Source organism: Hyperolius riggenbachi, chromosome 8 (genome assembly GCF_040937935.1).
Source record: "Hyperolius riggenbachi isolate aHypRig1 chromosome 8, aHypRig1.pri, whole genome shotgun sequence".
In the NCBI taxonomy this organism is placed as follows: Eukaryota; Metazoa; Chordata; class Amphibia; order Anura; family Hyperoliidae; genus Hyperolius; species Hyperolius riggenbachi.
In genome coordinates, this window is record NC_090653.1 from 150,790,103 (window position 1) to 150,812,030 (window position 21,928).

General features: G+C 46.4%; 1 protein-coding gene across 9 annotated transcripts in view; it reads right to left on the bottom strand.

Moving 5' to 3' along the window:
- Positions 1–646: 646 nt before the first annotated feature.
- C8H8orf48 (chromosome 8 C8orf48 homolog) overlaps positions 647–21,928 on the bottom strand; it is a 77,229-nt gene continuing 55,947 nt past the window's right edge. For all 9 annotated transcript variants that reach the window (XM_068249637.1, XM_068249633.1, XM_068249630.1 and 6 more), the window contains 3 exons: positions 21,065–21,279; positions 8,268–8,420; positions 647–1,599 (listed from right to left, as the gene is read on the bottom strand). In XM_068249637.1, coding sequence (XP_068105738.1) covers positions 1,498–1,599; positions 8,268–8,420; positions 21,065–21,279 — 470 coding nt within the window. In that variant the 3' untranslated portion in view covers positions 647–1,497. The remainder of the gene's footprint in view (positions 1,600–8,267; positions 8,421–21,064; positions 21,280–21,928) is intronic.

The following is a 21,928-nucleotide window of genomic DNA, read 5'->3' on the forward strand; positions in this document are numbered from 1 at the left end:
GCCAGACAATGGCAGCAGCCACAGTGCCCCTGCCTCACCACTGGCAGCAGCCACAGTGCCCATAAAAAAAGCACAGTTTATTGCATTTTACTGTTGCTTATTGTTGAAAAAAAAACATTACTTTCAGTGCCAGCTGGAATCAGTTGTGCCCATAAAATAAACACACTTTATTGCATTTTGCTGTTGCTTATTGTTGCCGGTCCCATTGGTAGGACTGCTTTTCAGGAATATCTCATTTCTATTTTATTTATCAATGCATGGCGACAAAATGCATTGCTTTAAGCATGCATTTTGTCCTCATGCAAGGCCTGGGTTGTGTCACAAAGCGTGGCCTTGTTCTCCTGCACCTCCTCTTCCATCATGTGTGCTGGGTTAGCGTTGCCGGCCCCATTGGTACTAGGACAGCTTTTCAGGATCTCATTTGTATAAAATGTATAAATGCATGGCGATAAACTGCATCGGCCTTAAGCGTGGAGTTTTTCCCCATACACGTATGCCTTATGTATGTTTTATTTGTTTTATTGGCAGTCAAGTATAATTGGCGCACTGCTCTGCAAACATGAGTCCCTGCTTTTATTCTGAGCCTAAGATCTATGTGTAAATGCCCCCCCCCCCCCCCCCCCCCCCCCACTATTTCCAACCCATTTTGCAGAAGTTTCCCTCATTTTGCACGTTTTTTCAGGCCTGCAAAGCAGCCATGCTCGGGTCCCTGTTGCCTTTCATCAGGCTCGGTGTCGGCCGAATATCCCGAACATCTGGACCATGTTCAGCCGAGCCAACCCGAATAACTGGGTGTTCGATCAACACTAATGTATATAGCACTACTATCCCCTGCTTTCTTGCTACAGCACTTGTCACTGTCAGCAACTCATGTACAGAAAGTATTCAGCGAGTTACAACTCCTCATCCTAAAGATAACTGTGTCCTGATGAATCCAGAAGATTTACTGTATTTAGAGGAACTTTGCAGAAGCATGTGATATGACTATAATTTTGCTTCACAACTAGGCTTCTTCACTATGATAGTGGCATCAAAGTTGCCCAGAGACATAAAATCTTGTGGGTTGACCTATGTAGCCAATCACTGGGGGCTATTATAACACAGCGTGATTGCTGCCACCCCTGAATATTATTCTCAAATAGTTTGCATGATTGGACTTGTTTGCACGAACAGCAAGTGTCTTTTGTCTGTGGAACTGCTAGCCACTGTTTAATGTACATTATCAACAGGGCAAAACGAGTATCTGAAACTTGTGGTCCTGTTTCAGCCCACAGCCTGGTCTGATGTTTTCTCTGAATGAGCTGCTGCATGCCTATAGCTTTTTGTCCATAGATTTATGTTACAATAACCTTGTTGGCTTTTTCAGTTGTGTTATTTATAGAATCACTCTTCTGTTGTTCCCAGCATGATCACTTATTTCAGTACTTCCTGCCTTGCACCCCAGTGCTAATCCACGAGTCAAGACCAAATTCTGTCCATAAAAGATACATAATGAAATTATGACTTTGATTTTGCATACAGTCTCTGCCAGATGTCAGGGCAAACATCAGAAGGATTAGGCAACGATTGGTGAATTTCCCCAATACAAGTCAGCAAGTCCTGTGAGGAACATAAAAGAGCAGCATTAGCATATCTGAGGACATGATGGAAAACAGATGCAATAAATAGCAACAATATCTAATAAGCGAATCACAGCCGATTTCATTGCACATTCACATCTTCTTTTCAGTATGTACAATGAGATATGCAGTACAAGCTGCACAGATAGCTCTACAGTGGGACACAAGGACACAATGTTTTACACTTTCAAGAAGTTAATTGGTCTTACAAATTCTTCTACAGTGGAATGCAAAGTGAAAAATCAATACGTTTCGTTCCCTATTGAGATTTGCTGTGGTTCGGTCAATGACCCTACTCTCCCATCCGTAAAGCTATTGAACAAGATGTCTATATTGCTAAGGCCAGTCACATGATCCATGTTTAATCTAAACACATATATAAGTAAGGTGGACAAATAGAAGCCAGAAGTCAGGCGAGACCGGTGAAGGTCGCCAAGCTCCTCCACCATGTCCCTGGGGATCGCTGCTATGCCTCCCCGTGAGCCGCAGATGGACCGCTTCAGCCCCCGCTGATGCTGGCAGACTAACAAGAGCCTCCTGGGTAATGCGCAGCACGTATCCTGCACTTTCTCTGTGAACGGCCATTATGCTGACTTTGGTCCAACACAGCGCAGACATCCACCAGTCATCTGTATCTCACTATGACATGGAGAGAATAATCCAATTGCTGTTATGAACTATACTGTGTGTGAAACATGCTAAGTCTCCAGTTTTGCATGAATATTATGGATTGGATGTATTCCACAGTGTCTGCTACGATTGCTGTGTGGAAATGCAGAAATGGCCTTTTGTATTAACATTGTTTCGTGTTAAGAACCTGTGCTATAGCACCTCCTGAACTGTGTTTGCTGGCTGATTTATGCTATATTCATGCCAGTTTTACTTCCACTTTTGTTGGAGATACTGACAGTGCTTTGGAAGTGAATACTCACATCGCCTATAATCTCCTGCTGGGCCTATACAGTGGGTTGCAAAAGTATTCGGCCCCCTTGAAGTTTTCCACATTTTGTCACATTACTGCCACCATGGGCGTCCGCAGAAAATTTTCCGGGGGGGGGGGGGGGCAAAAAGTGAGGAGCAAAAAGCGGGGCGGCGATTTGGGCTGCTGCTACGCGCGCCAAAAAATGGAGCTACGCCGAAAAATGGGTGTGGTCATGAACCAGAATGTGGGTGTGGTCGTGGGTGGAGACAAGTTTACATGAACTAAGCAATGGTGGGACATTAGATTAGGACAGTGGTGGCGAACCTTTTGGAGGTCGAGTGTCCAAACTGCAAAGTCACTTTACTATCACAAAGTGGCAACAGCAATTTAAACTAAATACAAACGTTTTAACTCATACATGAACATTATGGAAAATTAAGTTGAAAATAAACTGTGAAGATAAACAATTTCATCCATCGCATTCCTGAAAAAAATTATTCATTTTTTTAGAGCCTCCCAGTTTCATTCTGTTTTAAAAAGCGGAAAAAGTAGGTTTAATGCTATTGTCTCATATGATGATGATTCAGCTTTTTCCATAGTCTCGCAGTTAGCAATCATGTGACCCCCAACAAGACAAATTCAGCAATCATGAGGCCCCCCCCCCATCAAGACAAATTCAGCAATCATGAGGCCCCCAACATGACCAACTCAGCAATCATGAGGCCCCCAACAAGACAAATTCAGCAATCATGAGGCCCCCAACATGACCAACTCAGCAATCATGAGGCCCCCAACAAGACAAATTCAGCAATCATGAGGCCCCCAACAAGACAAATTCAGCAATCATGAGGCCCCCAACAAGACAAATTCAGCAATCTTGAGGCCCCCAACAAATCATGAGGCCCCCAACAAGACAAAGTCAGTAACCATGAGGCCCGCAACAAGACAAATTCAGCAGTCATGAGGCACATAAATAGACAGCTTTTCACATAAATAGGCAGAATGCCCCCTTAATATGTAGACACCTCTCACCTGGCAGCAGTTCCCCAAAATACACTCAATCTGACAGCAGTGGTTCCCCAAAAATAGGTAGCCCGAGGTCTATAGGTGTCCCCAGAATAGGTGGCCAGCGGTATAGATGTCCCCAGAACTGGTAGCCAGGGGTAGAGATGTCCCCAGAACAGGTAGCCAGGGGTATATGTGCCCAGTATATGTAGGCAGGGGTATATGTCCCAGTATATGTAGGCAGGGGGTATATGTCCCAGTATATGTAGCCAGGGGGATATGTCCCAGTATATGTAGGCAGGGGTATATGTCCCCAGAAAAAGTAGCCAGGGGTATATGTCCCCAGAAAAAGTAGCCAGGGGTATATGTCCCAGTATATGTAGGCAGGGGTATATGTCCCAGTATATGTAGGCAGGGGGATATGTCCCAGTATATGTAGCCAGGGGGATATGTCCCAGTATATGTAGGCAGGGGTATATGTCCCAGTATATGTAGGCAGGGGGTATATGTCCCAGTATATGTAGCCAGGGGGATATGTCCCAGTATATGTAGCCAGGGGGATATGTCCCAGTATATGTAGGCAGGGGTATATGTCCCAGTATATGTAGGCAGGGGGTATATGTCCCAGTATATGTAGGCAGGGGTATATGTCCCAGTATATGTAGGCAGGGGTATATGTCCCAGTATATGTAGGCAGGGGTATATGTCCCAGTATATGTAGGCAGGGGGTATATGTCCCAGTATATGTAGCCAGGGGGATATGTCCCAGTATATGTAGGCAGGTGTATATGTCCCAGTATATGTAGGCAGGGGGTATATGTTTCAGTATATGTAGGCAGGGGTATATGTCCCAGTATATGTAGGCAGGTGTATATGTCCCAGTATATGTAGGCAGGGGTATATGTCCCAGTATATGTAGGCAGGGGTATATGTCCCAGTATATGTAGGCAGGGGTATATGTCCCAGTATATGTAGGCAGGGGTATATGTCCCAGTATATGTAGGCAGGGGTATATGTCCCAGTATATGTAGGCAGGGGATATATGTCCCAGTATATGTCGGCAGGTGTACATGTCCCAGTATATGTAGGCAGGGGTATATGTCCCAGTATATGTAGGCAGGGGTATATGTCCCAGTATATGTAGGCAGGGGTATATGTCCCAGTATATGTAGGCAGGGGTATATGTCCCAGTATATGTAGGCAGGGGTATATGTCCCAGTATATGTAGGTAGGTGTATATGTCCCAGTATATGTAGGCAGGGGGAATATGTCCCAGTATATGTAGGCAGGGGTATATGTCCCAGTATATGTAGCCAGGGGGATATGTCCCCAGAAAAAGTGGCCATGTGTGCAGGAGGAGGGGAGCAGCGGAGAGAAGAGGGAGAGCTATGGGCACTCACCTTAGGGGGCTCTCCCTCCCTCTCTCGCTCTCCCCTCCGGAGTCTGGAATGAAGTGTGCAGCGGCTGGCAGCGGGCGGAACTTACCTCCTCTCATCGCACGCGCCGGATGGATTAGCCGCTACTCTGGCCTGATCCAGACCAGAGTGCAGCACCAGAACTTCCGGCGCAGGAGCGAGAGGAGGTAAGTTCCGCCCGCTGCCAGCCGCTGTACACTTCATTCCGGAGGGGACAGCGAGGGAGAGAGAGCCCCCTAAGGTGAGGGAAGGGAGGGGAGACGTCCGCCCTTCCCCACTGTGCCTATAGCTCTCTCTCTTCTCTGCGCTGTTCCCCTCCTGCTGGCTGCACGGGCACGCGGCCAGGGGGGGGCAGCGGGCGGCCAGGCTCGGGCAGATGCCCGGTTTTGCCATATGTGCGGACGCCCATGACTGCCACAAACATGCATCAATTTTATTGGAATTCCAGGTGAAAGACCAATACAAAGTGGTGTACATGTGAGAAGTGGATCGAAAATCATACATCATTCCAAACATTTTTTACAAATAAATAACTGCAAAGTGGGGTGTGCGTAATTATTCGGCCCCCTGAGTCAATACTTTGTAGAACCTCCTTTTGCTTCAATTACAGCTGCCAGTCTTTTAGGGTATGTCTCTACCAGCTTTGCACATCTAGAGGCTGAAATCCTTGCCCATTCTTCTTTGCAAAACAGCTCCAGCTTAGTCAGATTAGATGGACAGCGTTTGTGAACAGCAGTTTTCAGATCTTGCCACAGATGCTCGATTGGATTTAGATCTGGACTTTGACTGGGCAATTCTAACACATAGATATGTTTTGTTTTAAACCATTCCATTGTTGCCCTGGCTTTATGTTTAGGGTCATTGTCCTGCTGGAAGGTGCACCTCCGCCCCAGTCTCAAGTCTTTTGCAGTCTCCAAGAGGTTTTCTTCCAAGTTTGCCCTGTATTTGGCTCCATCCATCTTCCCATCAACTCTGACCAGCTTCCCTGTCCCTGCTGAAGAGATGCACTCCCCGAGCATGATGCTGCCACCACCATATTTGACAGTGGGGATGGTGTGTTCAGAGTGATGTGCAGTGTTAGTTTTCTGCCACACATAGCGTTTTGCATTTTGGCCAAAAAGTTCCATTTTGGTCTCATCTGACCAGAGCACCTTCTTCCACATGGTTGCTGTGTCCCCCACATGGCTTGTGGCAAACTGCAAACGGGACTTCTTATGCTTTCTGTTAACAATGCCTTTCTTCTTGCCACTCTTCCATAAAGGCCAACTTTGTACAGTGCATGACTAATAGTTGTCCTATGGGTAGAGTCTCCCACCTGAGCTGTAGATCTCTGCAGCTCGTCCAGAGTCACCATGGGCCTCTTGACTGCATTTCTGATCAGCGCTCTCCTTGTTCGGCCTGTGAGTTTAGGTGGATGGCCTTGTCTTGGTAGGTTTACAGTTGTGCCATACTCCTTCCATTTCTGAATGATCGCTTGAACGGTGCTCCTTGGAGTGTTCAAGGCTTTGGAAATCTTTTTGTGGTCTAAGCCTGCTTTAAATTTCTCAATAACTTAATCCCTGACCTGTCTTGGACCTGTCTTGTGTGTTCTTTGGACTTTACGGTGTTGTTGCTCCCAATATTCTCTTAGACAACCTCTGAGGCCCTCACTGAGCAGCTGTATTTGTACTGACATTAGATTACACACATGTGCACTCTATTTAGTCATTAGCACTCATCAGGCAATGTCTATCGGCAACTGACTGCACTCAGATCAAAGGGGGCCGAATAATTATGCACACACCACTTTGCAGTTATTTATTTGTAAAAAATGTTTGGAATCATGTATGATTTTCGTTCCACTTCTCATGTGTACACCACTTTGTGTTGCTCTTTCATGTGGAATTCCAATAAAATTGATTCATGTTTGTGGCAGTAATATGACAAAATGTGGAAAACTTCAAGGGGGCCGAATACTTTTGCAACCCACTGTATCTTCCTGATGTTAAACCTGGTGTCGGTTGACCTTGGTTCATAACAACACAGCTGCTTCAATTTTTCCCGTATGATTATTGACAGTATTGTGGAACATACCACACACTGCTGCCTTTGTGGAACTTTATTCAGTTGAATAGATATTACTATCCTATGCATCTTTGAATGATGGACATTATAACAGGGTTCTATGGCTAGCCTGGTACAGTGATGTCACTACAATTGAAGCTTACCTGCTGGATCCAGTGGGTGTTTTTTGGGGCGGTCCGGTGGGGTGAGGAGGTCGCTTGGGAGAATGAGAGATTGTGCCTCTGGCACATTTTTATGTGTCTGAGGGCTCGTTCCCACTATCGCGAATCCGCATGCGTCCAATGCATGCGGATTCGCACATGTAATGCAAGTGGATGGGCCTGTTTCCACTGTAGCGTTGTTGAGGTGCGTTTTTTTCAGCGGTAAAAAAACGCACAAAAGAGCCAACGAATTCGCCTGCGAGTGGAATGCATGCGAATCGCCGCTAATGTATTTAATAGGAAATTCGCATGCGGCTATGGTATGCGAATTTTCATGCGAATTCGCTCGCATAGGTACCAATGTAAATTCACACAGGCAGTGACATGGTTAAAATCGCATATACCTTCACCCATGCGAATTCGCATGCGAATTCGCCGCAAAAAACGCATGGGAAATCGCATCCGCATGCGATTTCATCAGCGGTGGAATCCAGGCGATTCCGCACCGCAATAGTGGAAACAAGCCCTGAGGGCCCATTTCCACTATTGCGAATTCGCATGCGTTTTCCGCATGCAAATTCGCATAGCAATACAAGTGAATGGGACTGTTTCCACTTGTCAGGATTCCTTTGTGTTTTTCTGTGCAGAAAAAATTCGCATGACAGAGCCATCAGAATTCACATATCGCATACCGCTATGCGAATCGCATACAATGTATTTAATAGGAAATTCGCATGAGGTTTGGGTATGCGAATTTTCTTGCGAATTCGCATAAAAATTCGCATAGAAACAATGGAAAAGCACACCAGCACTGCCATGGTTAAATTCGCATACATTGTCCTCCAAGAAAATTCGCAGAGACCCGCATGCGAAAATTCGCATCCGCATGCGCATTTTTACCGCAGCGATTCGCACCGCACAAGTGGAAATGCAGCCTGAATGGTTTTAGTGATATATTGATGTATTAATAAAGATTTGGATATTTTTGCAACATATTGAAATGAGTTTGTGATCAATCGGGTCATACCCTTCCACACTTTTATCTCGCAATTTGTTGTTGTTTATCTAAACATATACGGTAATCACACAAATATAGCTGTACTTTGCTATAGGTGTACTCTTCCAATTTTATCTGCAGCAAACTGGCTTCCAGTTTAGTTTTCCTCATCCGGACAAAACGACTTTGGGCAAACTCTGCCTGTTTCAGGCTGCAGTCTGGACAGGAGTTTGGATCATGCATCTCCGCGTGTATTACCTGAGTGGAAAGAACAAACCAACTGAGTTATATAAAACTCAACATGATTAGGTCAGTATAACTTCTCTAAATCCAAATATACATGTCTAATTTTTCATCAGTACAGTATAAGCATGATGACCAAAAACAAACCTGAGGTGAAAATAAATTGAACAGGTATACAATTGTATCTATAGTCCTAATCCTAAATAGGACTTTACTGGGATCCCACAGACTTATTTTGTTTTTAAAGGTCAAACTATATCTCCAAACATCTGACTCAGGTACATAACATAATGATTTTCAGTTCTCACACAGACAAATCTTGAATTACATAGTGAACTTTTTTATTGTTTCCCTGCTCTCAGAAATGTTTCATAGCCACAAATGCACTATCAGTGCTAACTAATTACCAGCAAGAGTTAAAGGGATACTGTAGGGGGGTCGGGGGAAAATGAGCTGAACTTACCCGGGGCTTCTAATGGTCCCCCGCAGACATCCTGTGTTGGCGCAGCCACTCCCCAATGCTCCGGCCCCGCCTCCGGTTCACTTCTGGAATTTCTGACTTTAAAGTCAGAAAACCACTGCGCCTGCGTTGCCGTGTCCTCGCTCCCGCTGATGTCACTAGGAGTGTACTGCGCAGACATAGACCATACTGGGCCTGCGCTGTGCACTCTTGATGACATCAGCGGGATCGAGGACACGGTAACGCAGGCGCACTGGTTTTCTGACTTTAAAGTCAGAAATTCCAGAAGTGAACGGGAGGCGGGGCCGGAGCATCGGTGAGCGTCTGCGTGGGCACAGGATGTCTGCGGAGGACCGTTAGAAGCCCCGGGTAAGTTCAGCTCATTTTCCCCCGACCCCCCTACAGTATCCCTTTAAGGTTGGTACACACTTTCAATTCCTTTCACATACAGGGATGGGGTGACAGTACAGGGCTCAATTCCCTCCAGGCTAGTGTTGCATTCTGAAGCTATGGAGATTTGTAGGATAAGGATCAGCAACTTCAAGCTGTGGGCCCCGATGCAAGTTTTACATGGGGCCCCCCATGCACACTATACATAATTGATACGGTGCACCGAAATCTGCCAATGGCAACTACAGTGTCAGAGGTGCAAGAAGGGGATGGGGAACAGCTTGTTAATGATTACCAATATTCAAAGTATCTATAGAAGTGATTATTATGAGCACAGGACTAATAGAGAGCTAATACTGCAGTTGAGGGAGGGCCCTTTGGGGCCCCTCTGGCCCAACGGCCCCGATGCGGTCGCAACCTCTGCAACCCCTATTGCTACGCCCCTGTCAGCAAGCACTCTTAATAGTATAAAAGGCTTGATTCACTAAGCAAAGCGCCACGTAACAGCGTGAGTTAGCTACTGTTATGCGCTAGTGGATCAGCGTTCCTTAATTCAGTGTTCCTGCACTATACGCACGCTATTGGCAGCATAGTGGGCATAATCGGGGAGTGGGCACTTAGCGCACACTATGCTGCTGAATTGCAGCATAGCGAATGCTAGTAACTTAACCTCAGCTTCACTCCTCCCACCCTGAGTCCCAGCGGGTCCAGTCACATTAAAAGACCTGATCCCGCATTCTGAATGGCCCAATAGGCTGTCTGTCAAGTGACAGATTTTCACTAGCCAGATCCTCTAATGTTCATCATTACTATTCATTCATATAGAGATTTCAAGGAGAATAAATAAAACATCATCTTTATTGCTCCTATTTAGTAGAAGTGGAGTGCTATCGTCTACAAGCACCGAAATGATCATTGATTAAAGAGTATAATAAAGAGGGGAATGCCAGTGCTCGTGAGAGACAGGTGTAGTACTTAAAGGCTACCCGAGGTGACATGTGACATGATGAGATAGACATGTGAATGTACAGTTCGAAGCATACAACTAACTAGGATGTGTTCCTTTTCTTCTTTTTTTTATCCTGAAACAATTAAAAATAAGGTTTGCAAGTGACAGTTTCACTACAGTTGGGATGCAGGCAGACTATAAGGTAACATTTTGCAAAAAGGGTGTGTGCATCAATCACCAAGTGAACCCTTAACCACTTCCCGACCGCCGTATGTACAATTGGCGGCCGGCAAGTGCACCTTGCAAGGACCGCCGTATTGACAAATGGCGGCGGTCCTTGTAGGGGCATGGGCGGAGCGATCGCGTCATCCGTGACGCGATCCTCCGCCTCCGCCTGGCGCCGCTCACCCGCCGCAACATCCCGCCGGCCATACGGAAGCGCCGGCGGGATGTTAACCAGACGATCGCCGCATACAAAGTGTATAATACACTTTGTAATGTTTACAAAGTGTATTATACAGGCTGCCTCCTGCCCTGGTGGTCCCAGTGTCCGAGGGACCACCAGGGCAGGCTGCAGCCACCCTAGTCTGCACCAAGCACACTGATTTTTTACCCCCCCTGCCCCAGATCGCCCACAGCACCCATCAGACCCCCCCCCCTGCCCACCCCCCAGACCCCTGTTTGCACCCAATCACCCCCCTAATCACCCATCAATCACTCCCTGTCACTATCTGTCAACGCTATTTTTTCTTATCCCCCCCCCCCTGCTCCCTGCCCTCTCCTGATCACCCCCCACCCCTCAGATTCTCCCCAGACCACCCCCCCCCCCTGTTTACTGTATGCATCTATCCCCCTGATCACCTGTCAATCACCTGTCAATCACCTGTCAATCACCCATCAATCACCCCCTGTCACTGCCACCCATCAATCAGCCCCTAACCTGCCCCTTGCGGGCAATCTGATCACCCCCCCCACACCAATAGATCGCCCGCAGATCCGACATCAGATCACCTCCCAAATCCATTGTTTACATCTATTCTCTCCTCTAAACACCCACTAATTACCCATCAATCACCCATCAATCACCCCCTATCACCACCTGTCACTTTTACTATCAGATCAGACCCTAATCTGCCCCTTGCGGGCACCCAATCACCCGCCCACACGCTCAGATTGCCCTCTGACCCCCCCTTATCAATTCACCAGTGCATTAATTACATCTGTTCTTCCCTGTAATAACCCACTGATCACCTGTCAATCACCTGCCAATCACCTATCACCCATCAATCACCCCCTGTCACCCCCTGTCACTGCCACCATCAATCAGCCCCTAACCTGCCCCTTGCGGGCAATCTGATCACCCACCCACACCATTAGATCGCCCGCAAACCCGCCGTCAGATTACCTCCCAAATGTATCGTTTACATCTGTTATCTTCTCTAAACACCCACTAATTACCCATCAATCACCCATCAATCACCCCCTATCACCACCTGTCACTGTTACCTATCAGATCAGACCCTAATCTGCCCCTTGCGGGCACCCAATCACCCGCCCACACGCTCAGATTGCCCTCAGACCCCCCCCCCCCTTATCAATTCGCCAGTGCATTAATTACATCTGTCCTTCCCTGTAATAACCCACTGATCACCTGTCAATAACCTGCCAATCACCTATCACCCATCAATCACCCCCTGTCACTGCCACCCAACAATCAGCCCCTAACCTGCCCCTTGCGGGCAATCTGATCACCCACCCACACAAATAGATCGCCCGCAGATTCGACATCAGATCACCACCCAAGCGCAGCGTTTACATCTATTCTCTCCTCTAAACACCCACTAATTACCCATCAATCACCCCCTATCACCACCTGTCACTGTTACCCATCAGATCAGACCCTAATCTGCCCCTTGCGGGCACCCAATCACCCGCCTACACGCTCAGATTGCCCTCAGACCCCCCCTTATCAATTCGCCAGTGCAATATTTACATCTGTCCTTCCCTGTAATAACCCACTGATCACCTGTCAATCACCTGCCAATCACCTATCACCCATCAATCACCCCCTGTCACTGCCACCCATCAATCACCCCCTGTCACTGCCACCCATCAATCACCAGGGGCGTAGCTTGGGGTGGGCGGGGTAGGACACGTGCCCCCGGGCGCTGGGTCCCTAGGGGCACCAGGGGCAAACGCAGGATTTTTAAGGGGGGGGTTCCTGAAAGGTCCAGAAGCACGTATGTCCCCGAGTGCTTCCGAATACAGGTGGCTCCATACTGCCCATGCACAAAAGTGCGCTGGCGTATTACGGAGCTGCCTATCTTTGGAAGTACTCAAGGACACGAAGTGTTTCTGAGGGCTTCAGGTAGCAGCAAATGTGAACGGGGTACAGCGCTGGCACAACTCCCCAAGAGAGGAACAGGAGATAGACTTAGTTTAGACAATTCAGTGGAATATGCTACATAGTGTCACATAGCGCAAGCGATACCCATATGATGCAGGGATATATGCATCTGCGGAAGATGGCGGCGCTACATAAATACTAAATAATAATATTTTGCCTCACCAGGATTGCACTTTTATTTAGCTTTCCTGTAAGACAAGAACACACAGCCAGCTCTAGGGGAAGAGGGAAACAAAGGTGAATGAGGGAGGGCTGGTGCACACCAAGAGTGCTTCTGAGCGTTTTTCAAATCAACAGTGATTTGAAAAGCGCTTGGCTAATGTTACCCTATGTGGGTGTTCCCACAGCAGCGTTGTGATTTTTTCAAAATCGCAGGTATACTGCATGTAGCATGTTTTTGAGCAATTCATTCAAAAATCGCTCTGAAAATCACTTCACAAAATCACACTCACAAATTGCTAGCGATTGCTATTGTCATTTTGGCGTTGCACTAGCCCAGAGAGAGGAGTGGAGAAATTGAGAATAGCCTGAGATGGAGCAGAGAACTTATCTGTATTGAAGTCCCACATCACACAGGCTACTTGCCTGTAATCGGACTCCTGTCCCTGTCAGTCTCTCACAAGCCCTCCTGGAGTCTAGGGACTGTCAAAAACTTTTCAGCTTGTTATCCACACCTTATCCACACATGCAGTCATTATAACAATGGGGAGAGACCAGACAGATGTTTCCCCACAGACCCTGAGTCCAGGCAAGCTCTGCATCATGCTGTGCATATTTACCAGCTTGCCTGCACTCTAATTTCATCATGTCTGACACTTCTGTGCTGTGGAGAGTCCAGGACTCCATAATCAACATTCTCTCACTGCAGGCTGCATCTTCTTGTGAAGGTTGTGAGGGAAGCTCGGCTGCCTCTCTCATTCTATTAGCTGGAGGGAGGCACCAGAAGTAAGAAGGGAGGGAGAATGAGGCTGTTTATATTATGCGGGCTTCCCTGGCTGAATACACAGCTCAGTGCAGGGGGGAGGTTCCAGACACCCGGAATAGCCCCCTGAGTTCGCCAGTGGGCACCCTGCCGTGACCTGTGTTTTTTTATTTATTTATTTTCCCCCCAGCGCGCGGGAGCGCAGAGAAGAGGGAGAGCTGTGGACACAGCGATGGGAAAGGGGGGAAGTCTTCCCCCCCCCCCCCTTCCCTCACCTTAAGGCTCACCCTCTCTCCCTCTCTCTCCCCCTGCAGATATGAGCAGCGGGCGGCAGAACACTTACTCCATTCGCGCGGAGTAGACAGATCTGTGCTCTGCTAATCTGGTCTAGTCTAGACCAGATCAGTGGAGCACAGATCTGTCTTCTCCGTGCGAATGGAGTAAGTGTTCTGCCGCCTGCAGCTCATATCTGCAGGGGGAGCGAGAGAGAAGGTAAGTCCTAAGGTGAGGGAAGGGGGGGAGACTTCCCCCCTTCCCCATCGCTGTGTCCACAGCTCTCCCTCTTCTCTGCGCTCCCGCTGGGGAAGGGGGGGCACCTGGCTACATATACTGGGCACATATACCCCTGGCTACTTATACTTGGGACATATATACACCTGGCTACTTATACTGGGGTCATATATTCACCTGGCTACTTATACAGGGGACACATATACACCTGGCTACTTATACAGGGGACACATATACACATGGCTACTTATACAGGGGACACATATACACATGGCTACTTATACAGTGGACATATATACACCTGGCTACTTATACTGGGCACATATACCCCTGGCTACTTATATTGGGGACATGTATACACCTGGCTACTTATACTGGGCACATATACCCCTGGCTACTTATACTGGGCACATATACCTCTGGCTACTTATACTGGGGACATCTATACACCTGGCTACTTATACTGGGGACATCTATACACCTGGCTACTTATACTGGGGACATCTATACACCTGGCTACTTATACTGGGGACACATATACACCTAGCTACTTATACTGGGGACATATATACACCTGGCTACTTATACTGGGCACATAGACCCCTGGCTACTTATACTGGGGACATATATACACCTGGCTACCTATAGTGGGCACACATATACACCTGGCTACCTATTCTGGGGACACCTATAGACCTGGTTACCTATACTGGGGGCACCGATTACCTGTATTTTTGGGGAACCGCTGCTGCCAGATTAAGTGTATTTTGGGGAACAGCTGCCAGATTATATGTATGTTGGGGGAACCACTGCTGCCAGATTATGTCTATTTTGGGGGAATCATTGCCAAATTATCTGTATTTTGGAGGAACCTCTGCCAAATGACATGTAGTTTTGGTGAAATGCTGTCAGATTAAATGTATTTTGGGGGAAACACTATGGCAGAGCTCAAACTTCCCTGGCAGACCTTTTACACCACTGCTAAGGTCATGTATATTTGTCCACACCCATTACCACACCCACATTCTGTTGCATGGCCATGCCCCTTTTTAGGAGCGGCAGGTCCCTCCTTACAGGGCGCATTAACCTCCTTGGCGGTAACCCCGTGTGTGACACGGGGTAAGCCGCCGGAGGGTGCCGCTCAGGCCCTGCTGGGCCGATTTTCATAATTTTTGCTTTGCTGGACGCAGCTAGCACTTTGCTAGCTGCGCCAGCACTCTGATCGCCGCCGGCCCCTGCCCGATCGCCGCTATCTGCTGCGGCGCGGGCCCCCCCCCCCCCTCCAGACCCCAGCGCTGCCTGGCCAATCAGTGCCAGGCAGCGCCGAGGGGTGGCCCGGGACTCCCAATGACGTCCCGACGTCAGTGACGTCGGTGACGTCATCCCGCCCCGTCGCCATGGCGACGGGGGAAGCCCTCCAGGAAATCCCGTTCTATGAACGGGATTTCCTGATCGGAGATCGCCGAAGGCGATCGAAGCGGGCGGGGGGATGCCGCTCAGCAGCGGCTATCATGTAGCGAGCCCTCGGCTCGCTACATGATAAAAAAAAAAATTTTTTTTTAAAAAACTGCTGCGCTCCCTCCTGGCGGTATTTTTCATACCGCCAAGGAGGTTAATAGTCTTTGTCCCCGGGCGCTGAAAGCCCTAGCTACGCCTCTGTCAATCACCCGCTGTCACTGCCACCCATCAATCAGCCCCTAACCTGCCCCTTGCGGGCAAACTGATCACCCACCCACACCAATAGATCGCCCGCAGATCCGACATCAGATCACCACCCAAGCGCAGTGTTTCCATCTATTCTCTACCCTAAACACCCACTAATTACCCATCAATCACCCCCTGTCACTGCTACCTATCAGATTAGACCCCTATCTGCCCCTAGGGCACTCAATCACCCGCCCACACCCTCAGAATGCCCTCAGACCCCAGCCCTGATCACCTCGCCAGTGCATTGCTTGCATCTATTCCCCCCTCTAATCACACCTTGAGACACCCATCAATCACCTCCTGTCACCCCCTAGCACACCTACCCATCAGATCAGGCCCCAATTTGCCCCGTGTGGGCTCCTGATCACTCGGCCAAACCCTCAGATCCCCCTCAGACCCCCTTCCGATCACCTCCCCAGTGCATTGATTGCATCTATTTTCCCCTCTAACCACCCCCTGAGACACCCATCAATCACCTCCTGTCACCCCCCTAGCACTCCTATCCATCAGATCAGGCCCAATACAACCTGTCATCTAAAAGGCCACCCTGCTTATGACCGGTTCCACAAAATTCGCCCCCTCATAGACCACCTGTCATCAAAATTTGCAGATGCTTATACCCCTGAACAGTCATTTTGAGACATTTGGTTTCCAGACTACTCACGGTTTTGGGCCTGTAAAATGCCAGGGCAGTATAGGAACCCCACAAGTGACCCCATTTTAGAAAAAAAGACACCCCAAGGTATTTTGTTAGGTGTATGACGAGTTCATAGAAGATTTTATTTTTTGTCAAAAGTTAGCGGAAATTAATTTTTATTGGTTTTTTTTCACAAAGTGTCATTTTTCACTAACTTGTGACAAAAAATAAAATCTTCTATGAACTCACCATACTCCGTACGGAATACCTTGGGGTGTCTTCTTTCTAAAATGGGGTCACTTGTGGGGTTCCTATACTGCCCTGGCATTTTAGGGCCCCTAAACCGCGAGGAGTAGTCTAGAAAACAAATGCTTCAAAATGATCTGTGAATAGGACGTTGGGCCCCTTAGTGCACCTAGGCTGCAAAAAAGTGTCACACATGTGGTACCGCCGTACTCAGGAAAAGTAGTATAATGTGTTTTGGGGTGTATTTTTACACATACCCATGCTGGGTGGGAGAAATTTCTATGTAAATGGACAATTGTGTGTAAAAAAAATCAAACAATTGTCATTTACAGAGATATTTCTCCCACTTAGCATGGGTATGTGTAAAAATACACCCCAAAACGCATTATACTACTTCTCCTGAGTACGGCGGTACCACATGTGTGGCACTTTTTTACACCCTAAGTACGCTAAGGGGCCCAAAGTCCAATGAGTACCTTTAGGATTTCACAGGTCATTTTGCGTCATTTGGTTTCAAGACTACTCCTCACGGTTTAGGTCCCCTAAAATGCCAGGGCAGTATAGGAACCCCACAAATGACCCCATTCTAGAAAGAAGACACCCAAAGGTATTCCGTACGGAGTATGGTGAGTTCATAGAAGATTTTATTTTTTGTCACAAGTTAGCGGAAAATGACACTTTGTAAAAAAAAAATTATTAAAATCAATGTCCGCTAACTTGTGACAAAAAAATAAAAACTTCTATGAACTCACCATACTCCTAACGGAATACCTTGGGGTGTCTTCTTTCTAAAATGGGGTCATTAGTGGGGTTCCTATACTGCCCTGGCATTTTAGGGGCCCTAAAGTCTTGAAACAAAAATGACCTGTGAAATCCTAAAGTTACTCATTGGACTTTGGGCCCCTTAGTGCAGTTAGGGTGCAAAAAAGTGCCACACATGTGGTATCGCCGTACTCGGGAGAAGTAGTATAATGTGTTTTGGGGTGTATTTTTACACATACCCATGCTGGGTGGGAGAAATACCTCTGTAAATGACAATCTTTTGATTTTTATACACACAATTGTCCATTTACAGAGGTATTTCTCCCACCCAGCATGGGTATGTGTAAAAATACACCACAAAACACATTGTACTACTTCTCCCGAGTATGGCGATACCACATGTGTGGCACTTTTTTGCACCCTAACTGCGCTAAAGGGCCCAAAGACCAATGAGTACCTTTAGGATTTCACAGGTCATTTTGAGAAATTTCGTTTCAAGACTACTCCTCACGGTTTAGGGCCCCTAAAATGCCAGGGCAGTATAGGAACCCCACAAATGACCCCATTTTAGAAAGAAGACACCCCAAGGTATTCCGTTAGTAGTATGGCGAGTTCATAGAAGATTTTATTTTTTGTCACAAGTTAGCGGAAATTGATTTTAATTGTGTTTTTTCACAAAGTGTCTTTTTCCGCTAACTTTTGACAAAAAATAAAATCTTCTATGAACTCACTATACTCCTAACGGAATACCTTGGGGTGTCTTCTTTCTAAAATGGGGTCATTTGTGGGGTTCCTATACTGCCCTGGCATTTTAGGGGCCCTAAACCGTGAGGAGTAGTCTTGAAACGAAATTTCTCAAAATGACCTGTGAAATCCTAAAGGTACTCATTGGACTTTGGGCCCTTTAGCGCAGTTAGGGTGCAAAAAAGTGCCACACATGTGGTATCGCCGTACTCAGGAGAAGTAGTATAATGTGTTTCGTGGTGTATTTTTACACATACCCATGCTGAGTGGGAGAAAGATCTCTGTAAATGGACAATTGTGTGTTATAAAAATTAACAAATTGTCATTTACAGAGATATTTCTCCCACCCAGCATGGGTATGTGTAAAAATACACCCCAAAACACATTATACTACTTCTCCTGAGTACGGCAATACCACATGTGTGGCACTTTTTTGCAGCCTAACTGCGCTAAGGGGTCCAAAGTCCAATGAGCACCTTTAGGCTTTACAGGGGTGCTTACAATTTAACACCCACCAAAATGTCAGGACAGTAAACACACCCCACAAATGACCCCATTTTGGAAAGTAGACCCTTCAAGGTATTCAGAGAGGGGCATGGTGAGTCCGTGGCAGATTTCATTTTTTTTTGTCGCAAGTTAGAAGAAATGGAAACTTTTTTTTTTTCTCACAAAGTGTCATTTTCCGCTTACTTGTGACAAAAAATAATATCTTCTATGAACTCACTATGCCTCTCAGTGAATACTTTGGGATGTCTTCTTTCCAAAATGGGGTCATTTGGGGGGTATTTATACTATCCTGGAATTCTAGCCCCTCATGAAACATGACAGGGGGTCAGAAAAGTCAGAGATGCTTGAAAATGGGAAAATTCACTTTTTGCACCATAGTTTGTAAACGCTATAACTTTTACCCAAACCAATAAATATACACTGAATGGGTTTTTTTTTATCAAAAACATGTTTGTCCACATTTTTCGCGCTGCATGTATACAGAAATTTTACTTTATTTGAAAAATGTCAGCACAGAAAGTTAAAAAATCATTTTTTTGCCAAAATTCATGTCTTTTTTGATGAATATAATAAAAAGTAAAAATCGCAGGAGCAATCAAATAGCACCAAAAGAAAGCTTTATTAGTGACAAGAAAAGGAGCCAAAATTCATTTAGGTGTTAGGTTGTATGAGCGAGCAATAAACCGTGAAAGCTGCAGTGGTCTGAATGGAAAAAAAGTGGCCGGTCCTTAAGGGGTAGAAAGCCCTAGGTCCTCAAGTGGTTAAATACCTGGCTTAGCTTGGTGATTGATGCACACACCCTTTTTGCAAAATGTTGTTTGTTTCTTTCTTCTGGAGGCAGGTGGTGGATGACCCTCTCCAAGGGCTGTCTGCAGCCTGCTTCCCCATTGGGTTGTGGAGCTGTAGAGTCACCCCTGAGCTTTATCTGGCTTGGGGTGACCTCTGTTCCACTCCCCCCCTTTCGTAGTGCTCCCAAGTTGCGCACATTTTGCCTGGCATAATAATGCACTTGGACGCAGTACGAAATAAGGTAGGTCCTATCCTTTGGGAGGCGGCTCTCTCTGGCGGTGGCAGCGCTTGGGGGGGCCGCCCGCGCTTCTCAGCCTCCCCCCCAGGGGGGCGGCTGCAGGGTCTCTGAGCAGTGAGAGTGCTTGGAGTGCCCTGTTGGCCCCCCTTTTCCTGGGATCCTGGGGGGGCCTCCACGTGGCGATCCTGGATAAGTGATAAATGCTGCGCAAACTAATCCCCCGCAGGTCAAACATTTTGCGGTGAATTCGTTGGCAAAACCCTGCAAATGGCATGTGAAAGTGAATGCAGATTTGCTGGAGCTATGCCTCATTTAATAAGCTAATTAGGCCTCATCTGCTAAGCCAGGTATTTAAGGGTTCACTTGGTGATTGATGCGCACACCCTTTTTGCAAAAAAAAAAAGACTATAAGGTAATCCTCACTGATAAGGAATTACAACCATAAAACTCTTTCCTGCAGAGAAGAGCTTCTGAGTGCAGGGGATGCATAAAAAGGTCAATAGTTCATATATTTTACCTTCAGGTCAATGAAAGAATGTATCAGTTATATGAGACAGTACAACATTAAACAAACTTTGTTAGCTGATGCACAGAAAATAAAACTGTAGGATTTAAACATTTAAAAAAGTTTTTGGGAGTAGGCAGATGAATACAATTATTAATCTTATCAGTTTATTTTCACCTGGGGTTTCTTTTAACCTCCTTTCGCCTAACGCCAATTGGTGGTCGCAAGGTGGCTCCCCCAGGACCATGTAACGCCAATTGGCGTTAAGTCCTGGGGGAGTGGTTTGCAGGGGATCGCGCATCCCCGCTTGAGTGACAGAGCACCGCTCCGTCATCAGTCTACCAGTGGAGATCGCCCGCTAGGAGACTGTTAGACGGCGAAACCGCCATCTATTTACATTGTACAGCGCTGCGATCTATGGCAGCGCTATACTAGGGACAGCCCCTGTCATTAGGCTGTCCCCTGGAGAGGCTCAGAAAGCGATTGGCTCTCATAAGCAGATGCCTATGAGAGCTGATCGCTGTGATTGGCTGTCAGGGAGAGGGAAAATAATTAAAATAATAAACATTTTTATTTTTAAAAAAATCAAATAATAATAATAATTAACAAAAAAAATTAATACAGTGTGCAGCAGCGATCAGAGCTCACCAATAGAAAGCTCTGTTGGTGGGCAGAAACGGGGGAGGGGAGATCACTGCTGTGCTACGTAGTATGACTCTGCAGCAAGCTTTTAAAGTTGCAGAGCACTACATTTTAAAAAATAGCCTGGTCACTAGGGAGGTGTAAGCCTGTGGTCCTGAAGTGGTTAAAGCAGAATTATACAGTTGTGTACCTTTCTGTATAGATTCAAGTAAAAGCCACCATATTAATGTGAAAGGATCTGTACCTGCTCCATGGTGTGCTTGAAATTTTGAAGTTGTAATCTATTTATAAGCTGATTGGGAATGTGACATGAAGGGTGTTTTTCTGCTGAACGCCTCAGAGGTGGTGCTGGATGCTGTTTTTTCTGTTTTCTTGTGCTCCGTTGATGGAGATGTTGTATCTTCTTTGTGCAATAAGACTGCAAATTGGGGTTTTCATTTGCTGTAGGTTCGCAATGAGCTAATGACAAAGGTTAGAAAAAAGCTCATTATAAGAAACCAATCAGACTCACAGCTAGAATAGTAAGTGCATTTTTCAAATAAACTCTCTCATGTCATTCTCAATACCGATAGACCCTCAATAAGCAATACTGATGCATATGCAAATTATTCCTTAATGTCCCTTCCCTGATAAGCAGTTATACATCTAGAGCAATGGATTTCAGCATGCCTAAAGACTATTACGGTAATTATACAATGCCATATAAGCAAACTTGCAGACAGCGGTTTCAGGCTATATTGGTCTTTATCAGTGCAAGCCATATATTGATATGGCTCTAGAACTTGGTAATGGAGGAATTTTACAGGAGTAAAGTCGGAGAGATTCAGAACTACTAAGATTTCATAGAGGGCTAAAAGAAAAACACACTACAAAAATAATATGCCTAGTATCATTTTGACTTCATAACACAGAAGGTCTTTGCAAATATTTGATACCACATAAGCTCAAAGTTACTTTTTTTATGCATCACTTCAAATAAGTCAATGAGAATGCCTGGCTATAGTATAGACTATTCATTTTACAGAGCCATATAATCAAACTAAAAGAAAGCTATGGCATTTTGTGAACCAGTAAATGTAGCATGACTCCAGGGCATTTAACAAGAGAC